Here is a 15,597-nt window from a genome sequence, read left to right on the forward strand (position 1 = left end):
CCTTCATTACCCCATATCCCACCGCTACAGGGAGTGGGAAGAGAGTGGCCAAGTGCCAGAATAGGCGCATCTTCCAGATGTGCCTTTTCTGGGGTGGCTGGGGGCAGATGTTTTTAGCCACGGGGGGGCCAATAACCATGGACCCTCTCCTGGCTATTAATATCTGCCCTCAGTCACTGGCTTTACCATTCTGGCGGAGAAAATTGCGCGGGAGCCCACGCCAATTTTTTCTGCCATTTAACCCTTTATTTTAGCAGCTACAGCGCTGAAATTTTGCACATACACACTACTAACATTAGTAGTGTGGAATATGCAAAAAAAATGGGGATATGAGATGGTTTACTATATGTAAACCATGTCTCATATCCTGTCGGGTTTAGGAAGGAGAAATGAAAAGCCGGCAATTGAATTACCGACTTTTCACTAACACCGCTGCGTATTTCTCGCAAGTCACACTGCTGGTCCGTGTGGAATCCGTATTTTTCTCGCCCCCATAGACTTTCATTGGCGTATTATTTGCGCAATACGCTGACAAACGCAGCATGCTGCGATTTTGTACGGCCGTAGAAAGCCGTGTATTACGGATCCGTAATATACGGCTGATAGGAGCAGCCCCATTGAGAATAATTGTGCCGTATGTAATGCGAGTTTTACGGACGTAGTTTCTGCGCTCTTACGTCCGTAAAACACGCATGTGTGACCCCAGCCTTATACAGCCGACAAACTGGCTGGCAGCTCTCCCGACCCAAAAGTGAGAGCTTCATGAATTTATTTGGGTCGGTAGAGCCGCTGGCCAGTCCGGGCACTGCATTCCGATCTCGGTCCGATTTATACAGCTGACAAACTGGCCGGCGGCTCTCCTGACCCGAGTGTGACAGCTTCATGTATTTCTTTGGGTCGGAAGAGCCGCTGGCCAGTCCGTGCACTGCATTCCTATCTCGGTCATATACATACAGCTGTCAAACTGGCTGGCAGCTCTCCCGACCCAAAAGTGAGAGCTTCATGTATTTATTTGGGTAGGGAGAGCCGACGGCCAGTCCGTGCACTGCATTCCGATCTCGGTCCGATTTATACAGCCAACAAACTGGCCGGCGGCTCTCCTGACCCGAGTGTGACAGCTTCATGTATTTCTTTGGGTCGGGAGAGACACCAGCCAGTCTGTGCACTGCATTCCGAACTTGGTCCGATTTATACAGCCAGTGAACTGGCCGGTGGTTCTCCCGACCGTAGTGTTAGAGCTTCACGTATTTATGTAGGTCGGTAGATCCGCCGGCCAGTCCGTGCACGGCATTCCGATCTCGGTCCAATTTATACGGTTGTCGAACTGGCCAAAGGCTCTCCCAACCCGTGAGGGACAACTTCATATATTTCTTTGGGTCAAGAGAGCCGCCGGCCAGTCCGTGCACTGTGTTCTGCTCTCAGTCAGATTTATACAGCTGTTGAACTGGCTGGCGGCTCTCCCGACCAGAGCGTGACAGCTTCTTGTACGGTATTTCTTTCGGGAGAGCCATCGGCCAGTCTGTGCACTGCGTTCTGATCTCGGTCCGATTTATACAGCTGTCAAACTGGCCGGCGGCTCTCCCGACCAGAGCGTGACAGCTTCATTTATTTCTTTTGGGAGAACCGTCGTCCGGTCTGTGCACTGCGTTCCGATCTCGGGCCGATTTATACGGCCGTCAGACTGCGCTCTAATCGAAAGTGGACAGCGGCTAACAAGCAGTAGCCCTTGTTCAGGAGGCCTGGAGCCTCTTATACGTCACGTAGATGACCACTCATGTAAGTGGCCACCATACTACCTGCAGTGACCACTAACATTACAAAGCGACCACTTTCATTGTCGCACGTGCCTTGTTTAAACGTTTGCTTTAATAATAAAGGCTCCAGCGACGGATCCAAATCTTCTCCCACGTTCTCCAATAACAGTGGCGTCCCGAATTGGATGCAGTTCTCCAGGGTTCGCATGTAGTCTGAATCTGTCAATTTGATGACACTCAGTTGGTTGTCTCTCTCTGAATTCTTAATCCACTTGTTGGCTTGGCCCTGAGGGTCTATCATTAAAGGCCTGAAGAAGAGACACACCGGGGACATTAATCTTGGTTTTAGTCTTCTTCTATACTCGACAACTAATATGTAATAAAACATTCAAAAAATTAAGATTAATAACTTGTTAAAAGCGGCACAGTACTGACCAGCGTCTTGAGTTGCTGACAATGACGCCGTTATCTACCGAGAAGCTGTCCGTCGGTAATCCGGCGATATTCCAGGCTCTGATTTTGATCGGGTCACCGAGAGTCTTACTCAATGAAAAGTCATCGGAGCATGGAATATTTTTACTCTAAAATAAATAAATAATATTGCCTTTAACTTAAAGGGATGTTCCAGGATTAGTTTTTTTATGCTTTTGTGATGCCTCGAGGTCACAACCCCCAGTATTTGTTGACAGGCTGCAGGGGTGATATTAGAACTACAGCATAAGTGACCTCTGCAGCCAATCACTGAGCTCAGTAGTGATGTCGAGTTGCTTGGCACAAGAGAGCTGAAGTCTAGTGACTGGCTGCAGCGGTTGCATGCTATCCTTCCCCAACAATACAGATCTTGGTGCTAGGACTGATATGATGAACTTTTGGATTGTTCTTACCTTCTCCAAATTAGTTCAGACCAAAATAAAGAAAAAAAAAAGAAATACCCCCCTCCCGGTACATTCACCTTGCACAGCTTGCTCCATTCTCTGGTACATTCTTGTCGGAAGCCGGCCGTGAAAGCTCCCAGGTAGGCAATGACGCCGGCAGATACCAGGACGTCTCCGGTTAGGTTATCATACATGTTTTGAAGTGAATCAGCGGCATTGGACCATCTAATGATCGATGCAGTAAAATAAAAAAAACTTAGTGCTAAATACAACATCCAATATCCATAAACAAAGAAACAAGTAATATAATGCCAACGATGACGGGACAGATGCTGGACCACAAAAATTACCGTATGTCTAGAATTTATAGGTTAGTGGTAAAATATAAATTGAGAATTAAAAGGTATTTTTCCCTAAACCCATTTCCCAGGTTCAGGCTTTTTTTTTCTAAAAATGGGCTATACTCACCCTTCCTGGGTCCAGTGCTGCGTCTTCACCGCTGCTCGCGATGTTTGTTATTGTCTGCAGCGCTGATGTAATGTCGTCAGCATCGCAGCCAATATCTGAGCTCAGTGACTCTGCCTGAGTTTATGGGAAGAGACGCTAAGCTCACTGATTGGTTGCAGCGCTGTCAACGTGATGTCATGGCTGGACCCAGGGATGGTGAATAAGGCACACTTAGGGAACAGTGCTTTCCAAACCTGGAAAACCCATTTGGGAAATAGGTGGTGCCCAAACTGTTTAACGGATGCTAAATAGAGCTGGCAGCTGTTGGGCAAAAACTACCTAATGTGGATGGAAAAGAGTTAGAGAAGAGTTGGAAAGTCAATCGCTGAAGCTTTAGATCGTAAGGACGCTTGCCATCAGTTTTTCAGACCAAATCATAGTTATACAGTACAGTGCGCTCCTCTGAACTCTGGGTCTCTGCTTTAAATGAGATTTTGCTGCAGATTTTATTTTTGCAGACATGCTGCAGACGTCATCATATGCATCATAATAGTGAGGTGCCAATTAATTCTGAAAAAAGAATCAGAATCAGAATCACAATTTATAAACAGGAAGCGTCCACATTGATGAGGTTTCTTAAAGGGTTAGTCCCCCAAAAATATACAACTGATTCTTGGATCGCTGAAGATTCATCCGATCACTGGAAACTCCAGCAATCCTGAGATCAATGCTCTGGAACAGACATAAGTGAATACATTGGTGGAGGATGGGGCCGCCGACTCCAACTTCCACCAATCAGAGTGTGAGACAGCTGACGCAATGACGTCCTTTCATCTTCTGCTGAGCAGGAGACAGGAGCGCCGCGGGAATGGGAGCGAGGTGAGTATGTGTTGGTTTCTTTTCATGTGTATGGGATATTTGTATGTATATAGGAGGCTATGTGGGGCTTACACCGTATATATGGAGGCTATGTGGGTCTCACACTGTATGTAAGAGGTTATGTGGGGCTCACACTGTATATAAGAGTCTATGGGAGGCTCACACTGTATATAAGAGGCTATGTGAGGCTCACACTGTATATAAGAGGCTATGTGAGGCTCACACTGTATATAAGAGTCTATGGGAGGCTCACACTGTATATAAGAGTCTATGGGAGGCTCACACTGTATATAAGAGGCTATGTGAGGCTCACACTGTATATAAGAGGCTATGTGGGGCTCACACTGTATATAAGAGTCTATGGGAGGCTCACACTGTATATAAGAGGCTATGTGAGGCTCACACTGTATATAAGAGGCTATGTGAGGCTCACACTGTATATAAGAGTCTATGGGAGGCTCACACTGTATATAAGAGGCTATGTGAGGCTCACACTGTATATAAGAGTCTATGTGGGGCTCACACTGTATATAAGAGTCTATGTGGGGCTCACACTGTATATATGGAGGATATGTGGGGCTCATACTGTATATAAGAGGCTATGTGGGGCTCACACTGTATATATGGAGGCTATGTGGGGCTCACACTGTATATATGGAGGCTATGTGGGGCTCACACTGTATATATGGAGGCTATGTGGGGCTCACACTGTATATATGGAGGCTATGTGGGGCTCACACTGTATATATGGAGGCTATGTGAGGCTCACACTGTATATATGGAGGCTATGTGAGGCTCACACTGTATATAAGAGGCTATGTGGGGCTCACACTGTATATATGGAGGCTATGTGGGGCTCACACTTTATATAAGAGACTATGTGAGGCTCACACTGTATATAAGAGGCTATGTGGGGCTCACACTGTATATAAGTATCTATGTGGGGCTCACACTGTATATAAGAGTCTATGTGGGGCTCACACTGTATATAAGAATCTATGTGGGGCTCACACTGTATATAAGAGTCTATGTGGGGCTCACACTGTATATATGGAGGATATGTGGGGCTCATACTGTATATAAGAGGCTATGTGGGGCTCACACTGTATATATGGAGGCTATGTGGGGCTCACACTGTATATATGGAGGATATGTGGGGCTCAGTATCCCCGTAGAAGCGCTGGTATAGCGCGAAACGGCCGTCATTGTTCACACCTGCTCACAGAGGCTCCTGTTCTCACTCTCCCGGCCATGAATTTTTAAAGAAGTTTCAATAGAGCAAGAAAGTTTTAGATCGGTGAGTGCCTTCTTCCTTTTTCTTATGCAAGTGGATTTACCTGTTGTTTCTGTGATCTTTTGGTATAGCATACAACCGTGCAGGTTGGTTGTATCACCTGTGGACTGTATCGGCTTATGGTCACAAATGTGCAGCAGTGCCATCTATTTTTTTCTTTCTTTTCTGTACATTATAATTAATATGTTCTTATTAATATTGAGCAGAATTTATTTCAGCCTATTGGCTTGGCCCTCCACAACAGTCACAGTTTCTCATGTGGCCCCTCGGGAAAATGACTTGCCGACCCCTGCTCTATAGAATAGGGGATAAATTGTTTCTTGGGAATAACACTTTAAAACTTATACTGCACTGAACTACAAGTATAAGCTTAGCAATTGTGCATGATGTGCAGAGAGCCTAAAAAAGTCATTTTAAGAAGACGAACCTGTGTTTTTCCCCACCGAGCCCTCCTATCAGCTTCTCCGCTCGTTCCAGTTTCTTAGCACACAGATCTACTTGGAACTCAAGTCGAACTTTCTCCTCTGTTTTTTCCCGAAATGTCTCCTGAAGGGCAGCGAGTCGATCTTCCACTTCTTTCAGTTCTGCCCTCTTCTGGTTGAGCACTGACATTGTTTCAGCCAGTGACTGCTGGGCCTCTGCTAGACGAGCTTTCTTGGGTGCGACAACCTATACATGGCCGATGGTAAGTAAACGGAACATGAAGAATCCTTAGAAGGTGAATCTCCGATGGGCCAATTTATCAGCCGCGACCAATCCCGCTACCTTTGCCACTCTGTCATAGACTTCCATGGCGAGGATCCATCGGCACAACCCTTCTGCCGCAGAAGACGCTTTCACTACTTTGGCCGGATCAAAGTCGGGATTGGTGATATATTCACTGCGGATCTTCTGCATCACTGACACCTGCAAAGAATGAAAATATTACATACGGAGCAGGTACAGGTTATTAAATTTTTTTATTTTTTATTTACCGGAATATTATCCTTGTCGTATTCCCGCAGGTCTTTGAGAAAGTTCATGTCTCCCAGCACTTTTTTACTTGGTCCCCAATAATCAAGTATCTAGAAAATATTAATAATTATACAAAATCATATATCATTGACCACACTATATAGAGGAAGGCGATTACCTTCTGTCCCGTCCCGGCCGGGTCATTAATCCTCTCTGGTTTAACTTCTTTCATGACGCAAATAGCCGCCATGACGAGCTTCACCCCCGATGGGGGATTCTTCATGGTTTTGACAATGGTGATATCTGCTGGCTGTATAGATAGTAATCATCAGTCGACATTGCTATGATATTAGCAGATAAAGTGGCGTCTCTGCAGATCTTACTTTCAGAGTGTCCAGGGCCGACATGGCCGCCTCCAGGGCAGGAATGGCTTCGGCCAATTCACTCTCACATTCGTTTTTTAGCGCTTGGGCCTCGGTGGCTTTATGGGTGGCCACTTCTTCATCTGCTCGGACTACTTTACTTTTTGCTTCCACCTCTGCCGACTCTTTTTCTATGATCTATAAAAACAAGACAAGTTGTTAGGACAGTTCAGATTTTTAAAAAAAGTAATATGCAAGGTCCAATTTCTATGCAATATAATTTCATCATATAAAACAATTATTAATTTGACAGTGAAAAATTAAATTAATTTTCCGCTATATTTTCCACAATAATTTTTTAAGATTTTCTTCGGGGTGTTGAGTACGATTTTCACCCATTTTTTTGTCTGTGTGTCATTTTTCCTGTATGCAAAATAAAAAATCCAATCTTCTCCTGCCCATTAAGCAGTAAAGGAGGGACGACCTCGGCTGACATCTGTCCGCTGTCCATTGCTTCACAGATCCATCGATTTGAATGAGTGATTTTGATCCCCGACTTGGATCAAAATCGGACATTTCTCAGTTTTGTGTTGCAATTGATCCACACACAAAAAAACCACAGACAATTGAACAGCCCCAAAGACTACAAAGGGTACGAGAAATGTGAAAAATGGTCGTCTGAAGGTTCTAAGGTGTATGGAGCTACATCTGTTTGCAGTCCGATGGTTTTCACGGACCCATAGACTTGCATTGGTGATTTTGATCTGACACTCAGATCAAAATAAAATATGTCACCGATTTTTTTTTCCTTGGATCACTTGGTCCAAGGAAATAATTGGGCATGTGAATAACATGGGTACGAGTGCTATCCGTGAAAACCACAGAGAGCGCTGGTCTGATATCATCGGAGCCCTTACACCCAGAAACAAGTTAGCCCGCTCTACATTTCAAAGTAGGATAAAAGACTCCTTTATAAAGTATCATCCCAGGTTATACCCACCATGTGACGATATGTCAGCCCTTCATGAAAGTACTTACGTGGTTTGGTACATGTTCTAGGTCCCAGCTTGGTGCATTGACCTCTGCGCTTGTAGCTCGCCCTTATAATGATCAACTTTCTTATTAAAAATTATGATCACTAAAAATGTTAAATATTCCATACTGACCATTACAGGTGCCCGAATGTTCCGCATCTTATTACTGGTATCAAGAAGATATTTTGAAGACAATTGTTTCCAATTAAAGCAAATAATTTGTGAATATCTTATGCGTGATAATTACAATTAAAATATCATAAAAAAGCCTGTGTTACTCTATTCTGCATCGTTAATGTCCACTGCGAATATCACAATCACCTTCATCATATTTGCATTTTCAATCTTGGCCTCTTCCAGTTTGGGCTGTAGGTCGACCAGCTCCTTCTTCATTTCTCCAACCTACATAAAGCATAGTAATGAATCAATGATAAGTCAGGGACTAGAGGAGTCTCCAGTGTCTGTGATTGTCTGCAGCGCTGACGGCGTGACAGCGCTGCAGTCAATTAGTGAGCTACAGCAGCTCTGCACGAGATGACGACATGAGCCGCAGAGCTCGGTTATTGCTTGCAGCGCCAGAACTACAGACAAAAATAGAGGACAGCGCCGGACCAGGGGAGGGTGAGTAAAGGACCTTTTTTGTTTGTTGGGGTTTTTTTTTTAGAAATTACAGCTGGGGGAAAGGGGTTTTCCAAAACCGTAAAACCCATTTAACTAGGACTTTGATAAAAAGTTCCAAAAAGAAATGGGAAGGGCTAGGAGAACCATATATAATGTCCCCGTTGATGGCAATTACTTTACAGAACTGTGGAATTTCTACTTTCGGTTATTCTAAGGCATAAATTGACACAATGCAATCTGGACACACGATTTTATAGATTTTTTTTTACCCTGTTATAGGAACTTTACCTGCGGCCGCTACTGTTAGTGGTATTGGAAAAATAATCAGTCCTGCGGAAAAAATGGTAGGGGTGTAAGTCACCCTAATACCAACCTGAGACTCGGCGAATGCCAGCTTGTCCAACCCATTTGTATATCTCTTTTTTGCTTTCATCACGGTGTCTCGCTTCTGAGATAAGAGCTGGCGGAAAGCAGCGATCAGCTCAAGGTAAGACGTCGGTGTGACATAATTGTGTCTCCCCAATTCTCTCAAAAACCTGAATAAGGTAAAATAAGGATCCGTACAGTGGTAGCAGCATTCATTTTACTTTCTATACAGAAGTTTTAGTTTTGCTCCAGCCATGTCACACACTGCAGAAATTGCTGCTTGCATGAATCGCTTGCAGCGGATGATTTTCGCTGTATATAGGAATACAATAAGACGTGATTTCGGTAAGGTGACCTTATTCACTCCATTACACCGCTGGAATGGCGCCGGCACTGGAGGGGAGTATAATGGCGGAGTCAGATGGCCGTATAACACGGACGAGGATCGCATCGCAATGCTCGGACTGGCCATCGGCTATTCTCACCCAAGAGTGAAAGATGCATAGAAATACATGCTGTCACGCTCTGGTGAGAAGAGCCGCCGGCCAGTCCGAGCATTGAGATATGACCGTCGTCCGTGTTATACGGCCGTCTGACTGCACCCTGAAGGAAATATGAGGCTTTAGTGGACACACACAATAGTGAAGTGTTTCCTACTTTCACAATTATATTTGAACAGATCCACAATACAAGAAATAGATGAATTACTTGTCGGACAACGCTATGGCTGATGTGTGGAAGTATTTGCAGATGGGAACCACTTCCTGGTGCTCAGTATTGGAGAGTTCAAGGGTTTCCAAAAACTTTACGGCCACCCTCTCGAGGGCATCCTCTGGCCACGGCTGTAAGAAAAGAAAACAAACAGCAGTCAATGAGCGAAGAACTGAATTTCTAACAGTCTAGAAGTGACACCGTGAAGACTCTGAACTCACCTGGAACCAGTCAATGGTGCAGCAGTTGATAAGTGACGGGAACTGTCGGAGGCGGTTACGAAAAGCATCGCCGATTGGGCTGAAAGCCACCACAATGTGAAGGTTTTCCTTGCAGCGGTTCACAAAAAAGGCAAAGAGAGACAACGGGCTGAGCTCGACGTTTTTATTTCCAGCTTGGGCGGCAGGACGGACTCCCTGTAATCATCAATATAATCCGGGATAAAGGAGGGACGTAACGAGGAGCAGACAACTTTCTGCTTTTTATTCACTGGAACATTATTTTTCACTATTTATAGAATTTAATATAAAAAAAAAGAACCAGCATTTTTGCAAGTCTTTCAGGAGGCCCGACAAGAGCAGCCTGCCTCTTCCTACTAGAGAAGAAGCTGGGCCTACAAGTGATGGCCGTCTAGCCCGACGATGCCCCCAGACAGTTTCTCCCCACGCAACTTAAGTTGATTGACAGGTCTTTCCCTATCAATCAAGTGGAGCGGAGTCAGGAGAAGACAGTCAGGGGCCACGCCGGACTAGTCAGGTCACTCCCTATAGTCCCCATCCAAGTTTTCTCTGAAATGCCGAGTGCTGTCTGATTTGTACATAGTAGAGTGACAGTCATTGATCAGCCAAACACTTTACCTCCATTATTTCTTGCTTTTCATCTACGGCAAAAAGATTTGGAACCTCCCCGGTGTTGAGGAGACTGTCCACATCCTCCAGGAAGGCCTCCTGTTTGATTTGCGTGTCAGTGATCAGGAAAACCGTCTTGTGTCCTTTCATTCCTGCACTCCTCAGTAAACTCTGTAAAGAAGGAACCACGGAGAGGATATTATAACACATGGCCGTGTGCGCCCACATCAACCATGTACCAGGAGGCTTACCTTCAGGTCCTCCCTCCATTCATTCATTCCATAGCTCTTTGAAATCTCAGGTTGAAAGATACTCATTTTTGCCATAGAAGTAGCCAAGCGAGTCAGCGATTGACGTCCGCTCCCTCCAACCCCAACCAACAGGGCGTTACCCCCGGGCTGCTTTAAGATCCGACAAATCCGAGATAAATGTTCCAATACGTATCTGTTGGAGAATTCAGACAAGATGGAATGACATAGCAAATAGGCTGATATTAATTACTACATCTGACGAAACATGCAAATGATGGCAAATGATGCCGTGTCGGACAGGGTCATTGGTGGGATAGGCTATTTCCGAATATGCCCACCACGCAGGTCCCTGAGGTTTAGCAGGACTGAGCTCAGAGCGATCCAATCTGATGCATCAAGTAGCCACATTGTCATATGGGCCGCAATTTTTTTAAAAGTGGTAATTATATGAATACATCACCAGAACCAATGTTAGTACAATAATACATCCTCAGAACCAAGGTTTGAGTATTTGAGAAGGATTTGGAGAGTTTATGCTTTAACCCCTTTACCCCCAAGGGTGGTTTGCGCGTTATGGACCGGGCCAATTTTTACAATTATGACCACTGTCCCTTTATGAGGTTATAACTCTGGAACGCTTCAACGGATCCCGGTGATTCTGACATTGTTTTCTCATGACATATTGTACTTCATGATAGTGATAAAATTTCTTTGATATAACTTGCGTTTATTTGTGAAAAAAACGGAAATTTGGCACAAATTTTGAAAATTTAGCAATTTTCCAACTTTGAATTTTTATGCAATAAAATCACAGAGATATGTCACACAAAATACTTAATAAGTAACATTTCCCACATGTCTACTTTATATCAGCACATCAGCACAATTTTGGAACCAAAATTTTTTTTTGTTAGGGAGTTATAAGGGTTAAAAGATGACCAGCAATTTCTCATTTTTACAACACTATTTTTTTTTAGGGACCACATCTCATTTGAAGTCATTTTGAGGGGTCTATATGATAGAAAATAACCAAGTGTGACACCATTCTAAAAACTGCACCCCTCAAGGTGCTCAAAACCACATTCAAGAAGTTTATTAACCCTTCAGGTGTTTCACAGGAATTTTTGGAATGTTTAAAAAAAAATGAACATTTAACTTTTTTTCACAAAAAATTTACTTCAGCTCCAATTTGTTTTATTTTACCAAGGGTAACAGGAGAAAATGGACCTCAAAAGTTGTTGTACAATTTGTCCTGAGTACGCCAATACCCCATTTGTGGGGGTAAACCACTGTTTGGGCGCATGGTAGAGCTCGGAAGCGAAGGAGCGCCATTTGACTTTTCAATGCAAAATTGACTGGAATTGAGATGGGACGCCATGTTGCGTTTGGAGAGCCCCTGATGTGCCTAAACATTGAAACCCCCCACAAGTGACACCATTTTGGAAAGTAGACCCCTTAAGGAACTTATCTAGATGTGTGGTGAGCACTTTGACCCAACAAGTGCTTCACAGAAGTTCATAATGCAGAGCCGTAAAAATAAAAAATCATATTTTTTCACAAAAATTATATTTTCGCCCCCAATTTTTTATTTTCCCAAGGGTAAGAGAAGAAATTGGACCCCAAAAGTTGTTGTGCAATTTGTCCTGAGTACGCTGATACTTGATATGTGGGGGTAAACGACTATTTGGGCGCATGGCAGAGCTCGGAAGGGAATTAGCGCCATTTGACTTTTCAATGCAAAATTGACTGGAATTGAGATGGGACGCCATGTCGCGATTGGAGAGTCCCTGATGTGCCTAAACATTGAAACCCCCCACAAGTGACACCATTTTGGAAAGTAGACCCCCTAAGGAACTTATCTAGATGTGTTTTGAGAGCTTTGAACCCCCAAGTGTTTCACTACAGTTTATAACGCAGAGCCGTGAAAATAAAAAATCTTTTTTTTTTCCACAAAAATTATTTTTTAGCCCCCAGTTTTGTATTTTCCCAAGGGTAACAGGAGAAATTGGACCCGAAAAGTTGTTGTCCAATGTGTCCTGAGTACGCTGATACCCCATGTGTTGGGGTAAACCCCTGTTTGGGCGCACGGGAGAGCTTGGAAGGGAAGGAGCACTGTTTTACTTTTTCAACGCAGAATTGGCTGGAATTGAGATCGGACGCCATGTCGCGTTTGGAGAGCCCCTGATGTGCCTAAACAGTGGAAACCCCCCAATTATAACTGAAACCCTAATCCAAACACACCCCTAACCCTAATCCCAAGGGTAAACCTAACCACACCCCTAACCCTGACACACCCCTAACTCTAATCTCAACCCTAATCCCAACCGTAAATGTAATCCAAACCCTAACCCTAACTTTAGCCCCAACCCTAACCCTAACTTTAGCCCCAACCCTAACTTTAGCCTTAACCCTAGCCCTAACCCTAACCCTAGCCCTAACCATAGCCCTCACCCTAACCCTAGCCCTAACCCTAGCCCTTACCCTAGCCCTTACCCTAGCCCTAACCCTAACCCTAATGGGAAAATGGAAATAAATAAATTTGTTTAATTTTTTAATTTTTCGCTAACTAAGGGGGTGATGAAGGGGGGTTTGATTTACTTTTATAGCGGGTTTTTTAGTGGATTTTTATGATTGGCAGCCGTCACACACTGAAAGACACTTTTATTGCAAAAAATATTTTTTGCGTTACCACATTTTGAGAACTATAATTTTTCCATATTTTGGTCCACAGAGTCAAGTGAGGTCTTGTTTTTTGCGGGACGAGTTGACGTTTTTATTTGTAACATTTTCGGGCACGTGACATTTTTTGATCACTTTTTATTCCGATTTTTGTGTGGCAGAATGACCAAAAACTAGCTATTCATGAATTTCTTTTGGGGGAGGCGTTTATACCGTTCCGCATTTGGTAAAATGGATAAAGCAGTTTTATTCTTCGGGTCAGTACGATTACAGCGATATCTCATTTATATAATTTTTTTATGTTTTGGTGCTTTTATACGATAAAAACTATTTTATAGAAAAAAAAATTATTTTTGCATCGCTTTATTCTGAGGACTATAACTTTTTTATTTTTCTGCTGATGATGCTATATGGCGGCTCGTTTTTTGCGGGACAAGATGACGTTTTCAGTGGTACCATGGTTATTTATATCCGTCTTTTTGATCGCATGTTATTCACTTTTTATTTGGCGGTATGATAATAAAGCGTTGTTTTTTGCGTCGGTTTTTTTTTTTTTTTTTTTTACGGTGTTCACTGAAGGGGTTAACTAGTGGGACAGTTTTATAGGTCGGGTCGCTACAGACGCGGCGATACTAAATATGTGTACTTTTATTGTTTTTGTTTTTTTAATTTAGATAATGAAATGTATTTATAGGAACAATATATAATTTTTTTTTTGCATTTTTTGGGGTTTTTTTTTTTTTTTTTTTACACATGTGAAATTTTTTTTTTTACACTATAACACTGCCCCAGGGGGGGGCATGATGTTATAGTGTAAGATCGCCGATCTGACACTTTGCTGTGCACTGTGTCAGATCGGCGATCTGACGTGCACAGCTCCTGGAGGCTTCCCGGCACCTGCTCTGAGCAGGTGCAGTGAAGCCACCTCCCTGCAGGACCCGGATGCCACGGCCATCTTGTATCCGGGCCTGCTGCAGGGAGGAGGAGGTAAGAGACCCTCGGAGCAACGCGATTACATCGCGTTGCTCCGGGGGTCTCAGGGAAGCCCGCAGGGAGCCCCCTCCCTGCGCGATGCTTCCCTATACCGCCGGAACACTGCGATCATGTTTGATCGCAGTGTGCCGGGGGTTAATGTGCCGGGGGTGGTCCGTGACCGCTCCTGGCACATAGTGCCGGATGTCAGCTGCGATAGTCAGCTGACACCCAGCCGCGATCGGCCGCGCTTCCCCCGTGAATGCGGCTGATCGCGCTGGACGTACTATCCCGTCGGTGGTCATACGAGCCCACCCCACCTCGACGGGATAGTACGTCCGATGTCAGAAAGGGGTTAAAAAAAAAAAATCGCTGTGAACACGCGCTAAATTAAACCGAGTTTTTGGAGCATAAACTTGTCAAATCCTCCTCATAATACTAAATCTTAAAAGCTTTGAGGATTTTTAAGTTTTATCATAGCCATGAAGAGTGTTACGGATTGCTATATGTTTACAAGAACAGAACCACCGTCAGCATGAATGCAGCACCAGGACCACCGTCAGTACATGAATGCAGCACCAGAACCACCATCAGTACATGAATACAGCGCCAAAACCACCGTCAGTACATGAATATATATATATATTATCCTATGTTGCTTATCTACAGCCCAATTACAAGCATACCTGAATATAACAAGGTTCATACGGGTTTTGTGGGTCTGGTTGTATTCATCCAGACATCTCTCCACAACATCGTTGAACTGATGCACACTTGGTATCTCGGCATACAAACGTTCATCGCCTTCGAGATCAGGATTCATGTAGTCGCCAAACAGCAAATTTCTAATATCTTCCTCTACGAGCTAAAAAACCCCCCACAATTATGTATCGGATTATTATAGAACACCAAATATCATAGCTTGTGCAGTTATAGCAAATGTATTTTAGACTCCATGTTACATTGCTTTTCCCAGTCCTACCAAGGATCAGCCGGTCCCAAACTAACAGCATCAGAGATGGGTTATGAGGCTATGCTAGTAAAAGTCAGGACGGTCGGCCAGGAAATTGCATCCATAACACGACGGACCGTAGAACAAGCCCGCTATATGGGCGTCTGATTCTAGGCTAGTCAGTATTTCAGTACTTACAGGTTTGGTTTCTTGTTTTAGGTTATCAAAAACAGAATCGAAACTTTCTTTGAAGTGATCTTTCACCACATCTTTCAATAGTTTGTACAGCCAGGATCGGTCCTGGTCGTCGACTAAGCGGTCATAAAACACTCGCAGGACTTCGTGGACAAAGAGTCGCACCATGACGCGTTTATTTTCCGTTGACTCTTTCTTGATCAGTAAGCATCCCTGCACCACTCGGGAGAAATCCCGCAGATTAAAGGTATAGTGGGATTTAGCCGGGGTGGGTAATAGGTTCTCCATGGCTTTCTTGTACACCTAGAAAGAAGTAAAACCATAAGAAAGTTGGATGAGCCATCAAAATCTAATTAGTTGGGGTCTGAATTCAGGTATCCCCACCAATCATCTAAATGGAGGG

The 15,597-nt window shown here is 44.0% G+C and overlaps 1 protein-coding gene across 3 annotated transcripts in view; it reads right to left on the reverse strand.

Moving 5' to 3' along the window:
* The window catches only part of DNAH12 (dynein axonemal heavy chain 12), an 82,620-nt gene that overhangs the window by 25,388 nt on the left and 41,635 nt on the right, over positions 1-15,597 (reverse strand). For all 3 annotated transcript variants that reach the window (XM_077278565.1, XM_077278564.1, XM_077278563.1), the window contains 16 exons: positions 15,198-15,497; positions 14,734-14,912; positions 10,397-10,589; positions 10,155-10,316; positions 9,519-9,713; positions 9,295-9,428; positions 8,594-8,756; positions 7,921-8,001; positions 6,587-6,763; positions 6,382-6,513; positions 6,224-6,313; positions 6,015-6,155; positions 5,677-5,918; positions 2,707-2,854; positions 2,190-2,335; positions 1,848-2,062 (listed from right to left, as the gene is read on the reverse strand). In XM_077278565.1, coding sequence (XP_077134680.1) covers positions 1,848-2,062; positions 2,190-2,335; positions 2,707-2,854; positions 5,677-5,918; positions 6,015-6,155; positions 6,224-6,313; positions 6,382-6,513; positions 6,587-6,763; positions 7,921-8,001; positions 8,594-8,756; positions 9,295-9,428; positions 9,519-9,713; positions 10,155-10,316; positions 10,397-10,589; positions 14,734-14,912; positions 15,198-15,497 — 2,698 coding nt within the window. The remainder of the gene's footprint in view (positions 1-1,847; positions 2,063-2,189; positions 2,336-2,706; positions 2,855-5,676; positions 5,919-6,014; positions 6,156-6,223; positions 6,314-6,381; positions 6,514-6,586; positions 6,764-7,920; positions 8,002-8,593; positions 8,757-9,294; positions 9,429-9,518; positions 9,714-10,154; positions 10,317-10,396; positions 10,590-14,733; positions 14,913-15,197; positions 15,498-15,597) is intronic.

The sequence above is a fragment of the Ranitomeya variabilis genome, chromosome 8 (genome assembly GCF_051348905.1).
Source record: "Ranitomeya variabilis isolate aRanVar5 chromosome 8, aRanVar5.hap1, whole genome shotgun sequence".
Taxonomy (NCBI): Eukaryota; Metazoa; Chordata; class Amphibia; order Anura; family Dendrobatidae; genus Ranitomeya; species Ranitomeya variabilis.